Here is a 25,093-nt window from a genome sequence, read left to right as displayed (position 1 = left end):
AAAGACCACCAAGGGTGCCCTCTGGAAAACCAAACCTCTAGCCAGTTCAAATTGGACTTGACTGGCTGAGATCAGATAAAAAGAGGCAGTGATGATAAATCAGTGATCTAATATTGAAGGCGAACAACTCAACCAAAATAACATTTTCCATGAAGAAGATCCGAGGTGTCCTTTAAGGTTTCCTTTTTAAGGTAGTAAAGCTGCTGGGACATCAAGGCAGAACATCCTTTGCTGCTTATTTTCATTTTCTTTTTGTAGAGGATGTGTCTTGAATTTAACTTGCGGCACCCCTTCTCCTTCCCATTCGGCTGCGTACTTTATAACAAATATTTCACCACATACAATGAGGCATTTCATTGCCGGAAGCTTCTTCCGATGTTAAATGAGACTGCCTGTAATTCAGACACGGAGGCACTCCTTCCTGTCTATACTCCTAGGCATATTTGAATTTTTCTGTGGCCCATATTTAACCCACATGTCTGAAGGAGAATAGAGAATTGGTGTGAGTCTCTTTTTTATTAAACATCATTGAAAGCATTACCAACCACCAAACTGACTCCCTGGGGTCCCAGAGAGCACTGGTGTTGCACAGGAAGAGGGTGGGTAAGGGGGCACGGAAAAGACTTCCAGGCGGAGAGGGGTCCTGCAGCATCCCCCCTCCCGCACACACACACACAAATCTCTGCATGTACCTATTTATGGCTCACTGTAATTTATGCTGATTGTTTTTGTTTTGTTTTTCTCACACATGCCACACGCTCAACACATCTCTCTCAATCAAACCTCTGGGAGTTTGTCCGTCATTTGGAATGTGATTCTGTTTTGTTGTTTCTGTAGAGCAACGTGTTTCATTTATATAAATTACAAGCCTCTGGGGCGAGTAAAAACCGCATGCTGAGTCCAGATGAGTGTTGTGGTTTAAGTCAACAGGAAGCATGCTTCTCAAAACAGACAAGACTGCTAGGCAGACCTATTAATAGGACATCATCACCTTGCTGTTGGCATGCAATCACAAACCAGAGTGAAATGAAAACTATTGTTAGCTGCTGTTGAAATGAACCTATAGTATCTTGTGTTTTTGCTAGCTAACAACAACTACCACAGCATCCTGTCCTCTTGGGGACAATCCCCCTCCCTAGAGTTAATACAGTCCATACCAACCCCCCCACTCCGCTTACATCAGCATCTCTTGAGATGAATAGTGCAAGGAGGAAACACAAAATGAGACATAATGCACGAGGAAAACACCTTCTAATAGGCTCCTAGGAACAACAATAGTTAAAGTACTAATATATATATGTATATAAATATATATATATATATATATAGATGGTTTGTGTGAGTGCCGCGGGGTACTTTGAAGACTTTTAGAGCTTATAGTCATGACAGTCAGTCAGTGCTTTTTAATGGTATTTTCTTTAGGCAATACGTTTTGGGGTAATTTAACAGAGAGATGACGTCAGTTAAAATCTGAGGTTCTGTGACTTCTCCATTTATGAATCATTGATGCAAAACTATTTAATTTTAGCACCATTTCAGGGCAGTGTTATGCTTGCTAGGTCTCTATGCAAAGAGTATAATGTATTTAAATAGAAACCAGTGTTTCCTACAGAATGACCTGGGTGGTGAAGATCCCATGGGGGGGGGGGAGGTGTCGAAACCTCAAATGAGATTACTAGTGTTTTGAAAAGTTTCACTCGCTATTCCGTTATCACATCAACTGAATTGTGTATAAGGGGTCTTATTGATGATGGCGCCAGGAGTGCAGGACAGCATCAGCAGCAAGCAGCTTTAGAAAAATTCTCTCTCTCTCTCTCTCTCGCTCTCTCTCTCTCTCTCTCTCTCTCTCTCTCTCTCTCTCTCTCTCTCTCTCTCTCTCTCTCTCTCTCTCTCTCTCTCTCTCTCTCTCTCTCTCTCTCTCTCTCTCTGATGCTGATGTAATTCTACCTTCTCTTGGTTTTGCTGAGTCTGGATAAAAAGCCAGGCTCAGAGGAGGCTCATCTGTTGTGAAAACGGAACCACCAAGTGAAACTTCTTAAAATTGAGTTTATGAAACATCCAAAAGCCCAGTAAAAAAAACAAAAAAAAAAAACAGCCACTTGCAAATCCGTAACCACGGTTTCCAAATCCCTGCAGCAAACTGTGGTCATGGTTTATTAACTGTGCGCACGAATTTGCATTCGGTATCTGTGCTTACAGTGAGGTCAGGACATTGTCAAGTTCAGTGCAGCATATCTCTCTCTCACTCTCGGTTGCTCTCTCGCTCTCTCTTGCACATGGCAATTTAATTTATAAATAAAAGCAGGTCTGAAATATACTTGGTTGCACAGCGATGAGTATAGTATCGTCTATGTGTGGGATACATACATTATTTCTGTAGCTTTCATGTGATGGTACCACTTGAAATGTTTTAAGTTTCACATTTACCTTAAGTCCTTATTGATGGCCAGATATTTCTGAATTCTGCATTGTTAATGAGAATATATTCGAGATCTTTGTGTCCCCACTGACTGAAAAACAATCTAACTTTTATCATTGTGTGGATGTCATGTTTGTCTGTGTGTGTGTCTCTTTGGATTTGACTCTCAGCTCAGCAGAAGATGGAGCCACATGGTCTTTACGGTCCTCCGCCTGAGGACAGACTGTCTCCAGGCCAGCAGCCCCCATCTCCCCATGTGAAGGGCAGCCAGAGGGTGGTCACCCTGGCACAGCACATCAGCGTATGTCCCACTGACCAAAGTATCAAAGATAACAAACACAGCACAATAACAAGAGTAAAGATACTGCATGGAGAACTCAGTATTTAAAGTGCTGGACAGAACAGGTTTTGTCATGAAACGCTGATGTTATTGTCTGTCTTTACGTAAACAGGAGGTGATAACTAAAGATTACACCAGGCAGAGTCAGCAGCAGAGCTACCACGGCTCTCCTGTCCTGGACCTGACCCGTCCTCCCAGTGCCTCCCAGCCCCCTCCCACCTCACAGGAGTCCGCTCCAGGGCCCCGATATGTGGACAGCCTTGGTGGAGAACGAATCAGAGAACGGTAGGAATCTCCGTCAAACATCAACATTCTTAAACTACAGAAAAATGTTTATCACATTGAGGGAGCGCTGTCTACTTAACATGCCTTTCACCCTTTTGTACTGGTGTTAGTAATACTGTCAGTCACTTTGGATTGATTGGATTCATGTTCAGTCTAGGCATGTTGAGGTTAACTGCTTACACTATTAAGCACGGTTTAAAACGTCATGGTTCATTAACCATCCGGTGCATCGGGTGGTTCTGTTCTCACGCTCAAAAAAGGGGGCAGAGTATTCTATTTTGTCCAACCTATTCAGAACGATGTACGAATACATAACCTAAAAAAAAATGTATTTATCATTTTGTACTGTATTATTGACAACTGTTCTGTTTCCAAAGGCAGCAATAACTATCATTAAGATTTCTAAATTTAATTCATGCATGATAATTGTGAGACTGAGGTTATTCTTCAGACTATAAAAGTACAATCAAAATCTATAATCATTGCACCCCTATCTCAGTCCCTATCTCAGTCCACATGGACTCGGATTTTGTAAATATAACCAGTAAAAACTCTAAATATTCAAAGTCTGTGTTCCTTGATGCTCTTTGGCAAGCACATGACAAAATGAATCGACGTCTATGAGGGGATCTCCAGCTCGTTGTTGGAGGTTGTTAATCTTTTCTTTTTGGTTAGGATTCATTTAGCTTGCTCCCGTGTTCGGGACGGCCAGCGTGTTTGGTAAATATTTTGTAGGTTGATACAGGAGTTTGGTGTGGATCTAAAAGTCAAAGCTTCTAATTTGAACACCAAAGTGTGATTTGACTGACAAAATTCTGATTTGGGTGCAGCCGGAGAATCCTTCTGTAAGTGTTTCTGTCTTTGTTTACAGATCTCCTCCTCAGCTCAAGTCATCCCCGGTCTCAAATGACGGAATTGAACCCGTGTCTCCTGCCGGAGCAAACTCTGAGCCTGAAGTCCAGGGAGGGGCTTCCTACCCCAACGAGCAGGGGGATCAGGGGTAACTAACGGCTCACATTACTGTAGACGTCCACAGAAAGAGCTTGCTGCAAATAGTTTTTATTGCTTGTATTAACTTAAGTGGGTGCTGTCAGTTTTAAGTTGTCCCACTGAGAAACCTTAGACACTTTTTCCCAGGCAGGGTCGGCTGTATTACCCCCTTCAGGGTGGGAGTCAGAGGCTGTCCTATTTTTTGCAATTGTATACAATTTCAAGTTCTCAATTTACCAGCCAGTTGATGCTCCAACTCTCACCTCTGGTCATGAGTGATTTACAGACCATACTTCATCTTAACTACATTTAGTAATTGTTGGGTATTTCACAGGCCTTTGTTAGTGTGTGTATTAACCTGGCTCTCCTTCCCCTTCTGCAGGATGGGCTCCCGTTCCCCTCCCAACGCCTCGCAGCCTCCAGCTTTCTTCAGCAAGATGACTGAGAACACGTCAGAAATTGTCAGGTCAAAGAAACAAGAGATGAGCAAGAAGATGACTGTGATGGGAAATGAGGGGGATTTCAGTAAGTGTGCGCTCAGCACAGACACGAATGCACATTTGAGAACGAGTAGATAACGCTGGATTTGATTTGATGAAGAGAGTTGACTTCCAAACTGACACTCTGTTCCCCTCTCCAGATGCAGGTCAGCCTGGGACAGAGATCTTCAACATGCCAGCATCTACAACTGCAGGTAATCTTCTTTTTAAACCTCAACAGTTATTGAATATATTAAAGTGAGACGAGTTTATAAAACACTTAGTGTTTGATGCCCATGAATCAGTAAAAATGAAGAGTGGATCATGTTTATAGAAGGTGTTAATTGAGCAGCATTGTGTAACTTTGTGATCAATACATGTAAAGCTCTTCATTCTGCAAACATAAATATAAATGTAACGTTCACATCATCCTCACACTAATGTTAAGCAAAACAAATAAATACAGTTTGAACGCCACATCTTTAATATGAATTCAATTATGACCATCAGTATAGAGCTTAAAAGTAGCTAGTATATACAGAAAACGTAAATAAATCATCATGACGTGTATTCTCAATGTTTATCTGACAAACTGCAGGCAGCAATGTTAATGAGCGACTTTTGTTTTGGTTTCAAACTTTGTATTTTACAAACATCAACAGGAAAATGTAGATCCACTTATACTGCTATCTAAAGCCACAGCATGAATTCTCAGATTTAAAATGAGCATGTGTTTATTTGTAGAGGATAACATGTTGGAAAGAAGGATGTTTTGTGTAGTACTTCTCTATGGAATCTGCTTTTTCAGCCTCTCTTTTGTCTGCTCTGTAATGCTGTGACCATCATTTCTCACTCTGTTCAACGCTGTATCTTCCGGCCCCCTTCCCACCCTGTCTGTGTGATTGCACTCTCTGTACTGGCTTTCTTCCTCTTAACTTTTTAAACACTTTTTCTTTTTCATAGGACCTGTGAGTGTACGCTGCCACCCGACCCCTGAGACCCCCGGAAACTCAATCGGCCTTGAGGCCATCATAAGAAAAGCCTTAATGGGCAAATATGATGAACAGTCTGAAGAACGTCCGCCATCCAACGCTGCCAACATGATGGGCTCCGGTGTGTCCTCAAATATGCCTGACGGACGCGGTGACGACTCTTTCTCACAAGGTGAGACGTCCTGTGACACCAATGTAGTCTCTCCATGCTGTCCATTTTTGAGCAGTTTTCAACATCCTGGAATGACATTTGGAGTAATTTAAAAATGTGTCCTTCAAGACCCTGGTTCTGGTTCTCATGGCTTTTTTTTAGTGCAGAACACAACTGAACCTTTAATAATCTGATCTGCTGACTCAGTGGTTCTACTTAAAAAGTCAAAGAGTCATCATTTAATCATTTGGCAAATATGCTTACTCATTATTGTGTTCAAGTTTTTCCTCCCTTTTAAATGTTTCCAGTTAATTCTTATTTTTAAGTCTTCTTTGAAGCCTCTTCTAACAGCTTTGTCGATCTTATTTATTACAAACAGTTAAAAAATTAAATACTGAGAGATTGAATTATGTATTTGATTATTTGCTTTCAATTAGTTTGCACATAACATTAAAGCAATATTACTGTTCTCTTTAGCCAAAAGCCTGTGGTTCAGTTTTCTCATCTGCACTGTGTCAGCTCTAAAACTGAGCCACCGGGCTCTTAAGAGCTGGTTTGATTTCCACACTGTTGAGACTGGGACACTGGGTTTAAGCTCCGACTCCTCTGTCTGCAGGTGGGGGAAAGTCCTCAAAGGGCAACGGGCGCTCTAATGGACGGAAGGCCAAATCTCCAGGACCGGGCCTGTCGGGGGGGGAGAGACCGTCGTCTGTCTCCTCGGTCCACTCTGAGGGAGACTGCAACAGACGAACTCCTCTCACCAACCGTGTGTGGGAGGATCGGCCTTCATCCACCGGTAAGAAACCTTTTTGTGAGTCTTTGATTCACTTTCCTCTGGTTTGATGATTCAGTTTATCGAACTTGTTGTTCAAAAAGAGGAGATAAATGTTGAAACATATCATAACTCTTCTGTCACTCTGCTCTCTGCAGGTTCAACTCCTACCCCATTCCCGTGTAACCCGTTGATAATGCGTTTCCCCAGCGGCACAGTGTCCGCTCCCTCTCCTTCCTCTGGGCAGCAGGGTGGCCAGGGACCCGGGTTAGCACCTGGACAGGGCCGTTCCTGGGAGGAGGAACCAAAACCTCTGCTCATGTCTCAGTATGAGACCCTGTCTGACAGCGAGTGACCTGAAAATCTGCCGTACCACAGGACCTGCTAACAGTCAACCCACTCATTGCTGCTGCAGCAACACACACACACACATACACACACACACACACACACACGCACACACCTACTGGCACCTGCAAACCTCCCTGCACCATTCCACTCCTCTGAATTTCCTCTGTCAGTCATGAAGCAAGCATCATGTCAACAACACTGAGCTGTAACACTGCTGCTCCATGTGTGAGTATATGTGTGTGTGCGTGTGTGCGTGCGTGTGTGTGTGTATGTGTATGCGTGTGTTAGCACTTGTGCATTCACTCCAGAACTACTCTAAAGGACAAATCACTTCTTTTTTTTTTAAACTTTACTACTTTTCCTCACTGGCCTTAACAATAAAGACACATGGACCTGCACTTTTTAGGTGTAGCGCTCTAATGTGCTGACACTTTGCAAGTAGGGGACTCTGAGGTCCTGTTGTTGGTCTGATCATGAACCTGACGACGGCTCGAGTGACAGATTTTGAGTACAGATCGGACCAACACAGCGGTGGACCCTCTCATGTTTCCTCACAGTGGACTCCCGGTGCAGGCGGCCTGCGCGCTGCTAACACTACAACAATTCATACAAGCGGACGAGAGGAGAATCAACATCCTGTTTTCCTTTCTTTTTTTTTTGGTTATTTCTTTTAAATTCAGTCCAGTCCTGTGTTTGGAATGTGAGCTGAGACCTGTCGTACATTTTGATGGTGAACCTTTGATGGTGTCATTTGTTGTCTATTATCTGCAATGATGTATCTTTTTTGGGGGGGAATGGACGGGGGTCAGAGATTGTTATGCGGGAGGGTCATATCATGGTTTACAGGGTAAACATGCTGTTCATGCTGATGTCATATATTAGGGGAGGGAGGGGTCCTGAGGAACGGGGAAGGCCTGTTGACTTCAGGCGTCCATGCGGGGAGAGATGATTTGCCAGATGGATGGCACTGAAACCAGTGACACTTTCTCACTGTTTTTATATTAACCATGTCTGTGTTTGTTGAAACCGTTTTTGGATATTAAGCACTTAGTTGTCAATCTGTTCACAATGGCATTTTTAAGAATCTGTGTTTCCTGGGGGAGGTGAAAAATTGATTTAAGAATAGACACCTCATCACGGAGATATCCTACCACACTTATGGGTTTAATTTTTGTCATAATGTTCTTTAGCGCTCCCACACTCAAAGCGACAATCACATTTCAGTGACGACTTAGCCGCTTCGAGCAGGTGCACATCAACCTTAAAGCTGCTTACAGACAAACTCCACAGCAGCACTTGGAGTTTACTCACATTAAAGTGGTGAAAAAAAAGCCATCTTTCTATAACCCTCGGTCCAAAGCGACGTCGGCTTCAGCTAGCTCGCTAGAATCCCGTCTAGGAACCGTTTGTGACGGTCTGACTTTAACCTTTTACTGCCTCGGGAAGGAGCTAAGACCTGACTCCTCAATCAGGCAGATTTTTGTACATTATGAGATAGTCCTAGTGTTAAGTGCCATTTATCTTACATATACAGAACTGAATTTATCAATTGACGCACAACCTTTTCTTTTTTTCTTCAAGCCCCCCATGAAGGGGGAAAACTATCCACGCAGGGAAATCTGAAACAAGCAAACAAAACGTCCTTTTTTAACAAGTTTTACATGTGCTTTTTGTCATTCGATCATCAAATCAATCACAGATTATTAGATTTTAAAACTTTAACTGTTTAGATATATTATTAAAACAAACTAATACTGCGAACCAGGGCCTGCATCTCATGTTATCTCCACTCACACATTTGACATACTTCCTAATCACACTTCACGTTTTCTTCTGGTTAGATGATGTTAAGGGGAAGATATTCATTCTGTTAAGTTTCTGAATCATTTGGGCACTTGTTAAATTTTTTCTGCCGTGTTTAAAACATCCCTCTCTATTTTAATGTTGCGGATTAGCATTTGACTTTGTGCAACCGGGGTTCCTACCTCTGATTGACAAGTCTGACACAATGTTTGTGAACATTTTTTACAAAGGCTAACCTCTCCTATCTGTAGTTCATTTTGTCATCACACAAACATGACTGTTATATGACTACCTCCTCTCCCTCTTACATCATACCTGTCCTATGGTCAATCATAAAGCATGCCACATCTGCAGAAAATGGTTTTAGGTCTGAATTTTATCCCCCTATAGACGGTTTGTTATTTCATCCAGTTAGGGAAAAGTACAGCCAGGTTTGTCCATTGATCTCTCTTAGTGTTTAATAATCCATGATCATATTGAAGAATGTGACAGTTAAACAAACTAAGCCATATCCAGCTGCTCCCTAAACCGATGACAGACGAGTACATTGTTTTAACAGTACACTGATACGATTTTAACATGCATCATTTTGTTGTTGTGCATACAGCTTGTTTTGATTTCTGTCATGTCACAAATCAAAAACAGTCATTCAATACGTAAACTTTGATTTCTGAAGTGTTCCCTGGACTGTCCAAACATGGGCGGGGGTGGGGGGTGGGGTGGGATTGACATAAACGGTAAACATTGTTCAACCATTTTTGTGCATAATGATTTTTTTTTTTATTGTAACCCACTGTATAATAGCAAGGATTGTATATAAAACTGAAGAGATGTAAATATTTATGTGGCTTGCTTTAAGGTTGGTATTACGATTTAAAAAAAAAAAAAGAAAGAAAAAGAAATATTCACATGGTTTAATTCTACATGCCCACCAGCAAGCTTTGTGGATAGCAGTGTAAAAATGAAAACAAAAAAAGACACTGCCTTAATGTTTAAATAAAAAGCTTATTGCCATTCATAGTCTCTGAGTCATGTTATTTATCCTTGTGTATGTATTCATACAAACCTTGATTTATTTGGTCTTGCAGGGAATGTCAGGTCCAAAGTAATAAAAGTCAAGCACCACCAGGGGGCAGTAGTAATATATTTTTGAATGTATTTGATGTTGATAATTCTGGATTCTCCTCAGCATCATATAGAGTAGATGGCTCAAAATAAGATGCCTAAATGCGGATTCCAACTCTTGTTTCTGCTGTTTTTAACTCTTACCGTCATGATGTGAACAATTGATGTTCAAAGTGCTGTTCAGCTGGGACTTATCGGCTCTCATTTGTATAAAGGTCAAACAGTCCGATATGACCCCTTCATCCTAAAATTACGTCAGGCAAAGCTTTCCTTGGTGGTTAAATTTAGCAGCACAGTACACAGGCTGCAAACAAACTGACCCATATTCATGAAAAGGCAGTCCCAACAAATAAGGGGGAACATTTTAAGGTACTACAGTCATCCATTATATCACCACTTTCAGCGTCTACCTTCAGAACAACGGTACAGAATCCCCTTTGCAAAGACATTTTTTATGAAAAATAGTTTGACCCAGTTGTCATTAACATTTTACAGTCAGCCTGCTACCCCATAACACTATATCATAACTCAGTAATCGAGAAACAGTGTTTTTAGTGTGCCAACATGTGTAAACCTTGTTACCTTGTGTTTTTTAACTGCATGTATTTGCACATGCAAGACATATTTATGCCCACAAAGTATACTAAGAACTTCATCAGGCTTCTGTTCTCCATTTACATTTTAGAATTGAATCCTACTTCCAACCCCCAAAAAGTACCCCATGTTGTTCCTTTTGAAATGGTCTTACTTAGCTGTTTTTAAACAAGATGAATGAGTACTTAATAGAGACATGGTTTCTGCTCTCTTGCCTGTAAACTGTAAACTGATCAGGTGTTTTGATTGTACAGCACCAGTTTGGCCAGACCACAGAGGGAGCCTCCAGGACTGTGTTTCCATAAATCTTAACTTGGCTTTGGATTAAATAACAGGAACAGAGCAAAGAAAGGGGGTCCTCTCTACGTCTGGAGAACTTCCTCTTTCCCATTTTTTCAGAAACATAAAAAATGAACTTGTGCTCAGCAGGAAGATAAAAAGTAAGACAACAAATGCACTCAGCACAGAAGCTTAGGGTTTGGGAATTCTTTTTTTATTCAATAAGGATATACATCTTTTTAAATTATGTCCTTGGATCAGAACAGGAGCAATGATTGACGTACAAAAATATAAAGAGAATTATGAAGTGCCTCGATGCCACATATACAAGAGGAAAATATTTTACAGTTACAAAAATCAAGTGTTCGGAAACACAAAAGTATCTCTCACAAAACCACCAACGTTTTAAACACCCACCAACTTTCTCCCATCACTCTCTGACATCTCACAGACCACCAACACATAACAAAACTCTACATCACCTTCTCCGTCACCTCACCCAGAACGTAACCATTTTTCATAAAGAGCCTTCTAAAAAATAATCCTCTCCAAATTGTCTTCGGAAAGAGCAGATTGCTTTTCTCATCTTGCTCTTGGTTTATCTTCACTTACAGTTCCCCTCTTTGAAACACAGCACCTTATCGCACAGTACTGATGCATCACCTCAGCTTTATGCCATCCACATCTCTCCTACACTGAACCGCAGGGCATTTAAATCGTGAAAAACAACACCACCAACGCAAACTCAAGACCTCGAAGGACAGTCAGGAAACACATTTGTAAAGAAATAAAACTCATATCTAAGACAATTTGAGGTAAATTCCAAAGTTTCAATATTTTCCATGATGAGTTATCTTATTTTTTGAATACAAACTATATATCTCCAACTACTTCATTAGGTCCGAATGTACAGTTTAATGTGATGTGAGTTGCTCTGCCTAGAATTATTTCTCTACATTGCTTGTATTTCAGTTTAAATTGTCTCCATCACAAATGTTAAATGGTACAGTTGTAGCTCATTAAGTGTCTGGTGAGTGCATAAAAGAAAGACCCAACAAAAAGTCATGGAAACACTCAATTAAAATCTATTTTACATCTTCAGCAGGGAACTCAGGTTTCACTGCTCCCCTTTTTACATGTCATTTATTCATTGAATCAGAAACTGCCTTATATGACAACCTGTTGGTACCTGAAAACAACACGAAACAATCAGTTGCACCAGCTATTTGTAATTTCAAGCTAAGTTCAAACCAAACGGTCCACCAGTGTGAGTTTAATAGATATTGGTTTCAATTAAATATTTGTATTTGTTGCCAATAACTGCCTGGTGTTGGCTACACTGACAAGACCAAATGACAAAGCTAACGTTGGCTTGCTAATGTACAAAATGTTAAGAGCAGCTTAGAGTGAAAAATTAGAGGTAATATTTGATATGTATGAAGCCAATAACCTGAAACTAAAGATTTTTAATAGCGTTTCACAACAAGCCTTAAATTACCAAAGTTAATGCTAAGACTAAACGACCAAATGATGTTAGCTAGGTTAGCTTAAACCCCAAACATCTCAACGTGCACATAGATTAACTGAAGCAAGTATAGGTTATTAACAAGTATATTAACAAGGACAGATACTTCAGTTTTATATATTGTCTGCCTCTTTAAAGTCTTATTTGTGGGGGAAATCGATATGCTAAATGACTTAGCATAAACTTTATCTTTAATGGCTAAAACAGTATCAGGTTTTGTGTATCATCATTTATCTTCATAGTCTGAAACTATCGACTTATCCTAATCTTGCACACACTTTAGTGTGATGTGACTACATCACTAAACTTGTCACTTGAACTGTTTCTTTGCACCCTTAATTGTTTTTTGCCACCTCATCTGTTTTTGTCACTTCAACTGTTTGTTTACTGTCTGACTTTTTTGACACAAACTTTTTTAATCCACACATTTTTTTTTCTACCTCAACAGTTTTAAGACACTTTGTATCTGCATTTAATCTCATGTGTCTACCTTTAAATTCTCAAATGTCTTCATCACAGTCTTAGAGGAACAAAATTACATCAAAGAGAACTTGACTTCACATACAGCTGGTGCAGACTTAATCCAGAACAGCTTTTACATCATTTGAAGTTGAAAAAGATTGTCATCAAATACTTGTAGAACTAAACCATCCAGGAACAATTGCAGTTAAAATAATTAATGTTTTAGTGTTCAACAAAGAAGTATTTAAAAGTAAAAAAACTTTTCCCTGATGGTTCCCTCAATTTCAGGTTTTTTTGTGAACAGCTCCATCATCTGACTGAAAAACAAAATAATGATTGTCATCATTAAAGGCCCCAATCAACATCCTCTAACTACAGAGGATGAAGTCCCACCAAAGCCCCAACTAAACAGATTAAATGAATGTCTTAACTCTTAATAAATAACAAGGATAGTTTTTTTAATACCCAAACTTCTTGATTGTTGCTATTCAACCCTTCTGCACCTCCTAAAGACCTTTGAACAAAAACAGCCTTAAATCTGACAGTCTCTTAATCAAAGTGTTCAATAGAAGATAAGTTTATCTTACCCAGTTTAATATTCAATAGAGAGAGACACTAATAGCTGGGAGATTGTGACTTAAACAATTGTACAATTTAAAGGCCATCTCCAAAGTCAGAGTTTGGTTTGTCCATTTATGGCTTCTTTGAACAATATTGCAAACATTTCTTAAAACTATTTTTAAGTGATTATACACAAATGAAAACTTACTTATAAAGATAATGACTCACCTCGCAAAATAGATCTCATTTTAACACATTGAACCTTTAAGATTTGAAACCAAGTTTTAGAGGATAGAAAAATGTCCCTTTTATTGTGCTTTCGTCCTTTTGATTAAACACCAGTCCTTACCCTGGAGACTATTCTGCCTGTGGAAAAATTGAAAAATGCATTTTATCTCGGTCAAATGCTTGATCAAAGTCTTGTGTCTCGGTATGTCGAGGTGATCCAAAAACAATACTGTTCAAACTATCTTTGGTCCAACTTTTCATATGCAGCACTGAAATAACCTCCTGCAATGTCGAGTCCACTGAGAGGACTGCTGATATTCAGAAAACAAGTGCAATAAAGCCACATTAGAAAGCTTTGCATTGGTGTGACTCATCTTAAATCCACGACATATACCATCATGACTTTCCTCTATATAAAAACACATCTGTTTCTGCCCTCACTCCAACCGGAAGGAGAGCAAAGGCCACCAATTTGTCAACTCTTGTATTAAATAAGACATTAACTGTTGAAACAGCCAAAGGACCCCCTCCCCTTTTTAAAGACTGCATCAGAAGAGAGTCTACACTCAGGTGAAGAATCACTAAAGGGTTACTAGAGTTTCCTCCATATTGAACAGAGTAGAGAATCCAGATGTTACTTAAAGTATTTCCCTTTCAAATCGGGCCTTCAAAGTTTCTCGTCCTCCAAATAAAAAACAAGAAGACCAGGACGTCCTCTCTCTAGTCTGGGCTCTACAGGTCCTCTGTGTAGATGATACAGGGACTCGTATCCTCGCTTGACTCCAGCTGCACCGTGGACACAAACCAGCGGCGTGACCCAGTAGCATTGTAGTTGAGCGTAGTGCGGTAAGTGTTCTTTGCGTGTTTCGGGTAGATGATGGTGGTGCTCCGGTAGCTGATGGGCTTCTGCCGTGGCTCCAGGTACACCTGGGACTTGTAGCTCCTCCAGGTGCAGTCTCGCACAGCCACCACTGTCTCACTGAAGGAGGTTGCAGTTGGAACAGGGGCGCAGTAGACCTGGTCCCGGTAATGCTTGTCGGAGTCGTACTTGACCTCTGAGTTGCACCTGAAGAAAAGAAAGTGAAAGCTCTTTAAAAACCTCAAAAGTTTACCACCAGGGGGGGGTGTTGACACAGGAAATATTGATCAAAATAAGCTCCATATTAAAGGAAGCTCTCTTACTTGATCTCCTGTTCTGGTTTGGGGTTGACCTCGATGCTTTCTCCAAAGAACACAGGGTGCATGCGAGTCTTTGGGTCCGTCCCTGTGGAGTTCAGCAGCAGGTAGGGCAGCTGTGCAGAAGGAAACACAAGAGTCACAATCTCACACAAACCTCCATGAACTGCTGAACTGTTTGTAATCAGCCTGCCAACGTGTCCATTCAAGGAATTCCAGTAAAAGACCCAAAAATGTCAGCGTTTTTTAGGGTTTCAGCCAAGCCAACAACACATCGCTCCCCTCCCGCATTCAGGAAAACACACTCCTTGATCAGCTCCTCATGAGAACTCGCATGGTGATTACTACAACAACAATTAGACAGAAAAATGCAGCAGTGGGGGCAACACTTCCATTTTAATCCATATAATTACGCTGTGTGGGTCTAGTTAAATGAAGTGTTGGTGGTAAATGTCTCTCCTGCAAGGTTTCACTGCAGCTCAGGCCGGCTGGAGACGTGTGATCCTTACAGCCTGTGAGTGTCAGTGTGTGTGTGTGTGTGTGTGTGTGTGTGTGTGTGTGTGTGTAGACACAGATGTTGGGTCCACAGTAGTTACAGAAAAGTGAAACACACTTATTAAAATGAGTCTACAGAGCAGCTGTAACCAAACTGAGAAATGATGATTCAAGAAAAAGGCAACTTAGTGTTTCAAATTGCTCGGTAGTAATACTTTCTGTAACAAGTTTCCTGATATGAATAGTGGTTTATTTTCATTGAAATTTACATTTTGCTTTAGAATAACAGTCAATAAATATAAATCTGGCCATTATTATTTTCCTAGTTTTATTAAACATCCTTATACCAGCATAAATTAATTCAATTAAATTTAAATGATTAAATGAGGTTAGATAGGCAGACACAGGTTGCTGGATAGCAGGAAGGTTCCTGGTTCAAATCCCTTGCCCGACAGGAACCTTTCTGTGAGGTATTGGCATGTTCTCCCCGTGCATACCCTCTTGGGACTCTGGCTTTCACCCACAGTCCAACTAAATACTTGTTGGGTCAATTAGTCACTCTACATTTCCCATCGGTGTGAATGTGAGTGTGACTGGCTGTATGTCAGCCCTGGGATTGACTGCTGACCTGTCCAGGTAAACTGTCCAGTTGCCTCGTCAAAAGACAACTGCTGTAAGCTCCAGCCCCCCACAACCCCTAAAAGGGTGAGCAGAATAGGTAAGTACTGTATTGATGGATAGACAAAGTAAAAACATAACCACTTCTTTGGCAGAGCTAATTACTCAACATTTCTATACTGCTACCTGGGAATTTTCTGCCTGATCACTGATTTATTTTTTGATTACTTGTTTCAGCTGTAAAATAATCTTTTATGAATTCAAGGGATTCTTTCAGAGCTTCTGTTTGAAGCAGTGCAGATATCAGATAGGATATGATTTCCTCATGATAATATCGGTACCCAATAAACCTTATGAACAGGGTCTGTGCCGATCCCTAATCTTTGACAAACAGACCTGTACCAATAAGAAACAGATCCTTTCCAACACTGTGAATCGTGGTGTTTGCACATTTGTCTCCACATACTGACCACCTCTGAATCAAATGGCCCACCGTCCACAGCGCCGGCCTCTCTCACATTTCACATAGGAGGCTGTCACATGCTGTGGTTTGGCTGCAGTTGAGCGCACATGCCACTACATGGAACGAGCGAGAACAGGCCAAGGGCATGGCGGCTCGTCTTACCTATAACCTGATCATTGACACACACTATCAGCACAGTGGAGCTGAACTTTCACAGCTGCTAGTTTCACCATAGAGGACTTAAAACCCTTCATCTGTGGGCTGTTTGTTTTCTGCTGTTTCTTCTTCATGTCCTGCAGAAACATTACAAATATGTTGTTGTCTGTCCTGCTCATATTGTGCGGGCACGGTGAGCATCCCAGGTATTCCTGCACGGTGCATTCTGGAAACTTCTGCAAATGCAAACACTCGTGAATTGCTGGCAGGTCACCTCTAGGATCCCCTGGTGTGCACACAAAGCTTTACCCCCCTGGAAACACATTTCTGCCCAGTAAAAACAGTCTGCAGCTGAGAAACCCACACAGTGTACAAAGCACAATGCAGAGCTGTCGAGACAAACGCCAACGCAAACACAAGTCCTCCAACTGCTGCCTGTTTGTAAAGTAAAGCCTCAGATTTTACATCCTGAGTTTGCAAGGACATTAATTTTGCAGCATCGATATCGCCCAGGGAGGCAGATTTTAAAAAAAGTCATGAGATCTATCCTCCAGTCTAATCCCACTGACACTTGACCGTTATCCTTAAACAGGACATGTTAATGACCTTTTAAAGCACTGAAGCACCCGAGATGACATGACCACACTCGTATTTTTCATGCATCTGGTCCCTCTTGTCATTTAATAACATGTTAAGGCTTATATTAGATTAATTATCCTGGATTAGCATAAGTTTTTCTCATGTTTGAAAACAGACAGAGCGTCTGAGCATTTATCCACGTTTAATTTAGAAGTGAGAGGTCATCAAACACTTATGCAATGTCCTGCAGCCGCCCTAACAAGCCCCCACACCCCAGAAATAGACCCTGGGGATTGTTCTTAGGTGGCATACAAAAACAACACAAAAATGTATTTGCGATGAAAATAATCACACATAGGTCTATCCTCACATGCTGCAAACAGACATGTACCGAAACAACCCAAGGAAACTTTTATAAAAACAATAAGTGGTGGAAAGTTTGACTCTTTCCGTGCAAACAGACAGGATTAGAAACACAAACCTCTATCAGATCTGATCTTTAAAAAGGGAAACCACAAAGAGGGCAGTCCTTCTTCTCTGAACCTCCAGAGGATTAGAGGACTTCTCTCTCTCTTTCTGTCTCAGGCTTCAGCACACCGAATGTCACGCAACTCCCAGGATGCAGCACTGCATTTCTGAGGCCTCCTTCAGACTCTTTAAAAGCCACCCCGACTTGCGCAGACATGTTCTTAAGACTTTGAAGCTGGGAGTGACCTGGAAATTATTTTTCATTAAAATCAGCATCGTTATGTCACGAGCCACACAAATCACTGCAGGATAAGGAAGGTAGAGGGTTGGGAACAGCATTAATTAGCATCCATTTCTATGGAGTCATTTATATTTTTGTGATTTGTCATGTCTGTCCCTGAGCTCTCTATATACTAATCTCGGCTTGGGTTGCTTTGGTCCGTATTTAGAGAAGCTTTTTTTTCACAAATCGATGGAGATATTAAGCAGTTTTAACCCTAACATTTTATTATTCAGTAATCTATCTGGCTTTAAAAGCATGGCGATATATTGTTCAAAAAACACAATACAGTTTTATGTATGAAATTGGTCATTTCTGTGGTGGGATATGAGATGACATATTGAAACAAATATTTTATAGTACCATTAGGAACAGTGACATTTTTCATTGAGAGCTGAACATTATTTAAACCTGCAAGATCCTGGCATCCAGCTGCAGATCTAGCTTTATTCAATCATTTGTTTTGAGCCTTAGATTAACACACTTTATTGTGTTTGTCTGCTTCCTGCACTTTTTTATTTCAGCATTTTCTTTGATTGATGATTTTGATATCAGTGTTCACAGACTGAGCGAAACACATGTGGACCATCGTGCAACAGCAACAACATCAACACTGGCAGATTCCAGCAAGGGTGGCAAAGTGATTAATAAGACGAAAGCAGAAACAAATATCTACATTCCTGCTACACAACTCTGACTTTCATCACTTTGTTATTACTGCATTATCTCTACAGTTGTCCTCGTTTGGGGTTGTTGGAGGGCTGGAGTCAGTCCCACCTGTACATAATCAATTTTTCATTATGGGATATTTACACGTTTAGGTAAATGACTTTAAAGAAGGTGTTGCACATCAACATTGCTTCACTTTGCCAAAGGAATGGGGAAGTACTGATCTAATAAATAAGAACTACGCTTACTTCTTCCCATTCATTTTAAAAGGTTTTCTAAGGAGGACAAGAGAGCAATCAGCAGCAGATGGCTTATTTAAAAAAAAAAATGTTGGAGCTTAAAGTCCTGCTCAGTGATGATTATAACTTCACTGAGACTCAGCCTTCTAATCAACATGACAGAAATGACACACCATGGAGACCAACCCAGAGTTGAACAGTCCCCATGTTAAGCCAACACCATTACCGTGTCACAATAGTCATGCTCATATGTACCTGCACTCATATACATGCCAACAGCCATTACAAACCTGGGTTGATTACGTCCACTTGTAATAAGCCTGCAGTGGGGCCCTGAATCCTGGCAAAGACCCCTGGGAGTCCCTGGACCCCAGCTTGGAAACTCAACTGTGCCTAATCAACCCACTGACCCCTCTGAAACCAAGTGGTTAATGCTCAGCTGATGCAGCAGAGTGAATCTTTTCTTTTGTATCATTATTATCAGGACTCTGTGGCATCTTTAGCACAAGTGCAACATGTGAAGTTTGCAGCTGAGGAATTTAGTGCAGAGTGAGAAAGAGAGAGAGGGAGGGATTGAGAGAGACAGAGAGAGAGAGAGAGAGAGAGAGAGAGAGAGAGAGAGCTTCCAGATGTGGTGAGTGGGTTTGAAGTAAAATCAGTTTCTTGCCAAACACTAAACTGCTCTCAGATTTTCAGTTTCTCTCACAGCAGCTTTATTATTTGAGTGTTTTTATCCGTTCATTCTGGTTGTCAAATAAGTGACTGAAGGCGAAATTATTCAGGACAGAAAGCAGAACAGAATCACTGCTTCAGATCACAATTGTTTCAAAACGTAGAATAGCCTAAATGCAGCGATGTGTCTCTTACCAGTTTGCCTTCTCTGTTTTCCTTTTTATAAAATCCATGATGGCTTTCGACGGGCGTCGTGCAGCTGCCGGAGCGCGACTCGATCAGACCCGGAGAGAGGGAGCAGAAGGGCGGACTGGGACTGGGTGGCAGACCCGAATCCGGACTGTCGAGTAGCCCTTCTCGGTTCTTTCCTTTTAGACTATCATCCATCGCTTGTAAATGTAGGTGCCCCACCATTTCTGGGACCGCTCAGTACAATTGAAATCAGCCCGGACGAAGTCGCACTGACAAGTCTCTCTCTCTCTCTCTTTCTCTCTCTCTCTCCTGAAGCGCTGCGAGCAGCTGCTGCGCGCTCCTCGGTCGAAATGAAACAATCCCTGGGAAACTTTTCCTGGATGACTTCTGAAAGCAAACAAGTTGTAAAAAAAAAAAGAAGAAAAAAATCATAAAATATTCGTTAAATCATTGCCCGCACCCACCGTGGACAAAACATCCACAAAGTGATGTAAATCCCAGCCTTTATTTCTCCAAACTTTACCCTACCTGCGCGTAGTGACAGTATCCAACTTTAAATCCCGATAATATTCCAAATAAGCGTCAAAAAGAAACACAATTTAAATAGGCCACACTTGACACCAGAGTAAGTAACAAACAACTCTTAATATAGTTATTTAAAAAAAACTTCTCAAACGTTGAACAAGTCGCGCAAAAACAAAAGTCCTCCGTGCGTCTGGCACCGATCTGGAGAGAGCCTCTCTCTGCTCTGCTCTGCTCTGACTGTGTGTCAGTGTGTGTGTGTGTGTGTGTGTGTGTGTGTGTGTGTGTGTGTGTGCGCGCGCGCGCGCGCGCGCTCTCCCTCTTAATGATCCTGCCAGGCTTTTTCTTTTTTTTTTTGCACCTGGATCCAGTCCAGCCCTCATGATCTGGATCACTTCCATGTACAACCAGCAGCGGCGTGCACGTCCTCCTAGCTCCTGCTGTACAGTGCAGAGAGTGTGTTTCTGAACAGCTTCCCTGCTGAAAAGACTTTAAGCAAAATACTTCAATCCTGTCATGCAGGTCGAGTCATTAGCTCAATTAGCCTAATCGAGGGATTAGCATTAAATAAAATGCCACTTTTAGTTATAACTAAGTGAAAACTTAATTGATCAGCAGTTATTAATTGTAAGCAAATCATTTATCACAATTTGTAGCAGCAAAATACTAACAAAATGACAACAAGAGTCCCCTGAGTTGTGCCAATATCCTCAATGCCTGTTGGTTCCCTTCTTGCATGAGAAAACAAAACGATTTATTTTGTTATCATGATGAGGCACATTCCACATTTAGTCAAGAATTTAAAATACATAAATATCACAGGCAGGTGATTTGATTAGACTACTCCTTTTGAGAGAAGCACCACAGCTATAAAAAAACAGTATCATCAGCATAACAACAAAAATTAAAGTTAGAAACTACATGTTGAATCATCAGTATTGCATATCCCATAGGCCCACATGTACACACAAATATAACAATATTGCCCATATTCCTGATTTGAGGAATCTTGTAATTAAGGCACACTGATTGGGGTTAGGTCAAGTGTCTATGGATGAACCCGCACATTACGCTAGCTGTCCTTATTGGGAGTCTAGCAAAACAATATTAGCCTTAGCTAAAACTTGTGCTCCCTTTTCTAAAAAAATGTAACCCTAATGTAAGCTAGCAGGTCGCACAGCTTAGAGTTGAAACTGCTAAATAGCTGACTAGTCGTGCTCTTAATTCTTACTATTAAAACGTCACTGGGTAAAACAGTAGGCTACTCCTTTATGAGATATAGACTAAAACATTAAAATCAGCTAAATTGAATTTCTTTAAAAAGTCAGAAATAAAAGTTGACCCCCCGAATGTCAATGTTGGCTATTATTCACAATCTTCACTTTCTTTTCCCATGTTAACAGTTTTTGGTAAAACCTTGAGTGACTGAGGTATGATAATTAAAATGGGCTTCGACTTTAGCTTGAGAAAAAGTATTACCTTAAACCTTAAACAATCCAAGTTATCCAAGTTATTATCCAACAGATTTCTACCCCTGTAATCGTTTGATTTCCCCATGTGAGAAAACCCCCTGATGATGCTCCGCGTTTAATCTAAGCCTTTGTGAAATCAGTCAGTCGCCTTTGTGGATACATTTGATTTGGTTTAGAAAGTAAATTGTCTCTAGAGGGATTATTAAAGGATTCAAACAGCTACTTTCATAAAGCCTGTCAGTGGATCTGTGTCTGTTACCATCTTGCCTGGTGTATTTCAGGACTGGGTGGAGATGGGTGGGATCGCTGCACATCCACCAGAACCTAACCAGAGTTTGTTGTACAAACACACACAAACACAGGGACACACATTTACTCACAGCGAGCAGACACAGAGGACCTGAGTGAGCCGTCAGCAGTCATCACAGCAGGCAGAGGAGAAAGAATTGACTCCTTTTTGATCGCTCCCTTCAAATAATGTCGGTTCTTGCTGTTCATACTGTTACTCTTACAAAAAGCAGCTCTGCCAAAAAAGAAATCAGAGCATAAATAAGAGCCACTCAGAGCCGCACAGAGCTGACTGTGTGTCTAAAGTAGTTGATTGTATCGTTGATGGTCCACCAGCTCTCCATGGTGATTACCACAGATTGCCAGGAAATCATGCGTGATGTTTTTATTTTCTCAGCTCTCATAAAATCTCAAAGATAACTATGTGTTTGCTTTGTTGTCTGGAAGATATTCTTAATTACACGTCTGTTAAACTCGTGCAGCTGTAATCCTGTTGGCTGAGAAATGGTTTCCCTATTGTTCTAAATCTGCAGCAAGAAGTCGTGGAGCGCAGTGTGAGTTTTACTGCCATTCCTTCTGTCAGGTGCGTTTTTGTGTCATCATCTTAAAGAGGCCATCATGTTGATCCTCAGGCAATCAAGGGATTATAGAACAGGTCTGGTATAGATTAGCCAAAAAAACACTGGGACACAGACGATGAGCATGTTTGTGGGTATAGGCATGCAGACTGGAAAGTTTCTTAATTTCATCATCACTGAAGGAGAACCCAGAAAGCTCTGAAAATGACCAGAGTGACCATGCTGCAAATTCATTTAGATAGTCAAACATCTAGTTTGTTTGATGGTCATCTCCAGGTTCAGCCAAGCACAAGTCAATAACGGGGTTTGGTTTTGAGACTTTGCATGGCCCAGATTTTAAAACCATCTCTGGCTCTATCAGGTGTTATTATACCAACTTTCCAGACTGCAGGGAAGTTGCATTATTGTCATCTCCAAAAAGAATCACATCCAGGTCAATAACTCAATCAACCTTTATTATTTTTACAGAATTTGTAGAAAAGAAAATAGTCATCTCAGGACACTTTACAAACAGAGGAGGTCTAGAAGGGACTCTGTTATATTATTTACTGAGACCCAGCGTTAATCCAGCATGTGCAAAGCACTTGGCAAAGTAACAGCGGCTAGAAAAAAACACAGTTTTAACAGTCAGAAACCAGTAATAAAAGAATGTGTGGTATTTGCAGGACAGTGATATATGATAATCGACTGATGTGTTTAATATTAACATTTACAACTATAATGACGATAAAATTAGGAGGTCTTACAATGTTAAATATAAAGCAGGTTGAGTCAAGTAGCTCTGATTCACAATAATATTGGTAATAATGAAAGTAGTAGGTAGTAGACTCACAAACTCCCAGGAAGATATATGCTTAGTAACTTGAACGGTACATGAAGATTTAAACTTAGGGACTTCCGGTAAAGTGATTTGAATGCATACAGATAGAGGGAGAGATAAGGGAGAGATAGGAGCTTGGTCTGCCAGATCCCCTGGCAGTTTAGCAGCATAATTAGGAGCAGGTCCAGGCCTAAGCCAACCATATCTATCTATGAGGACCAACAAAAGAAAAACCAAACACCCCCAGAACAGTTACTTCTTAACTTCATCAAACCTCATAAACAAGACTGGGATACCTGCTCACAACTCATCACTATCTCTCAAATATTAGAATTCATTAGTTTATATTTGGCACATCTCATACTCTTATTTTTCCCTTGGGTCATCTCTTCAACCTTCAATCTCTTTCTGTTAATAGTTAAAATTTTGCACCAAAACTAAAAGACAAAATGTGATACCTATGTATAAAAATTGTTTCGGATCATCAAAGATTAGTGAGCATAAACTAGTCACAGTTTTAACAAACTAAGAAACAAACAATAAAACCATGTTTTAACAGGTTTTCCCCATGTTTTCTCCCAAGTTATTCTTAGACAAACTGCAATTATTCATTGCTGTTAGCATACCTGTGTTTTATCCTTCTCATTCATTCTGTACAGTGACTTTAAAGTTGGATATGAAACCTTTGACCTTTTAACATGAAAGGTAGTTTAGAGACCTTATGGAAAAGACACCTTTACCATTAGTTGAAGCGGCCGCCCCCGTCATGTGGGAGTTGATTGAGGAGATCTGCAATCAGGATTCTGCTCCTGAGAGCTTTGAGCTCCCAGGAGGCTTTGAGACAGACACTGAGAGGGAAGGACCGCCCGGCAGTCTGCTGATGATTCATATTTTTGTGCTCCATCATCCATCTCCCTCACAGGGCGATCACTCACATCCTGCCACTAACACACACACACACACACACACACACACACAAACACAGGACAGAGAAAAACACAAGGACACAAACATGTTTACTGCTGACTTTAAAACACATACAAGGAGAGAAATTGAGCTCTCCTGATCTGCAGAACTCTGTAGCTCGTTCTCACTGCGTTCACATAACGTTGCTAAGTTAGCTGTATAAATAAAGAAGCGTATTTCAGGTGTGTTTTTATGTGTGTGTTTTTGTGTGCATGCGAGTAAGAGTGAGACAAACAGACAGAAAGCGGTACCATTATTTCGCCCCCTTGACCGATTTTTGAGGCCTGTTTTTTTCAGTTTCAGGCATTTTCTCGGTGTGTGTGCGCCGCGTTGTGCACATAGGCGTGTGCATGTGCAGTCTGGAATAGCTCTCAATGTAAACAAACCACAGAGAGGCCGGTCCTGGCAGGGAGGTTGTTTTGAGCTCACGGGGACGTCACTGTGGTCTCCACACACACACACAATCCTCTTCTTCAGACTCCCAGTCACGAATCTAGTTCATTTCACAGATAGGTGACCATTCTCCAGTTTGCTTTTCACACAACATACACATAAACACATTCACCTGACCCACAAACCTCTGCGCTTTTCCCCTCGACTTGTCAACATGCTTTTACCTGATGATGGATGAGTCTGACAGATTCTAAATATGCCATGCAGACCTTCAGGTTCACTCTTAAATGCTCCTCTCATCTCGGGAGACAGCTGCATCTGGTTTTAATATGTGTAGGCCTTTAGCCTTCTCTCTTCCAGTCCTTTACAATATCTATCTTTTATTCTCTTCATGAAACACCTCTTACCGTGCACATTTGATTATTTACTTACCTCTTTACTTTCGGTCAATCTTTACATTTATTTTAAAGAAATCTCCAAAATACTTGGAGGGATTTCGTATTTTGTTTGAAAATGTAAATGTTCTGGTCAAGTTCAGTAATTCAAATTACAGTAGCCTAATATAATTTAGTACTTATTCGATCTAGATAATTTATTGATTATCATCTGGTTATATCTAGTGGATATTAAAGGGCATTTTGTATGGCACCCTTATAGTGTGCTGCCTAAATACCAAAATGTGAAAATAGAA

The 25,093-nt window shown here is 40.8% G+C and overlaps 2 protein-coding genes across 12 annotated transcripts in view; one reads left to right on the top strand and one right to left on the bottom strand.

The window, feature by feature from the left end:
* The window catches only part of ncor2 (nuclear receptor corepressor 2), a 96,724-nt gene extending 87,126 nt beyond the window's left edge, over positions 1 to 9,598 (top strand). For all 11 annotated transcript variants that reach the window (XM_061037635.1, XM_061037629.1, XM_061037626.1 and 8 more), the window contains 8 exons: positions 2,590 to 2,720; positions 2,872 to 3,044; positions 3,916 to 4,044; positions 4,417 to 4,559; positions 4,675 to 4,728; positions 5,477 to 5,677; positions 6,273 to 6,452; positions 6,587 to 9,598. In XM_061037635.1, the coding sequence (XP_060893618.1) occupies positions 2,590 to 2,720; positions 2,872 to 3,044; positions 3,916 to 4,044; positions 4,417 to 4,559; positions 4,675 to 4,728; positions 5,477 to 5,677; positions 6,273 to 6,452; positions 6,587 to 6,783 (1,208 nt within the window). In that variant the 3' untranslated portion in view covers positions 6,784 to 9,598. The remainder of the gene's footprint in view (positions 1 to 2,589; positions 2,721 to 2,871; positions 3,045 to 3,915; positions 4,045 to 4,416; positions 4,560 to 4,674; positions 4,729 to 5,476; positions 5,678 to 6,272; positions 6,453 to 6,586) is intronic.
* A 1,174-nt stretch (positions 9,599 to 10,772) lies between these two features.
* On the bottom strand, positions 10,773 to 20,135 carry rflna (refilin A). The gene is made up of 4 exons (XM_061037623.1): positions 19,892 to 20,135; positions 19,367 to 19,750; positions 14,539 to 14,648; positions 10,773 to 14,422 (listed from the first exon to the last, which is right to left on the bottom strand). The coding sequence occupies exons 2-4, from the start codon at positions 19,583 to 19,585 to the stop codon at positions 14,089 to 14,091; spliced, it is 663 nt and encodes a 220-aa protein (XP_060893606.1). The 5' UTR covers positions 19,586 to 19,750; positions 19,892 to 20,135; the 3' UTR covers positions 10,773 to 14,088.
* Between the last annotated feature and the right edge of the window lie 4,958 nt (positions 20,136 to 25,093).

The sequence above is a fragment of the Labrus mixtus genome, chromosome 5 (genome assembly GCF_963584025.1).
Source record: "Labrus mixtus chromosome 5, fLabMix1.1, whole genome shotgun sequence".
NCBI classification, from domain to species: Eukaryota; Metazoa; Chordata; class Actinopteri; order Labriformes; family Labridae; genus Labrus; species Labrus mixtus.
This window is presented reverse-complemented; position numbering and strand designations above follow the sequence as displayed.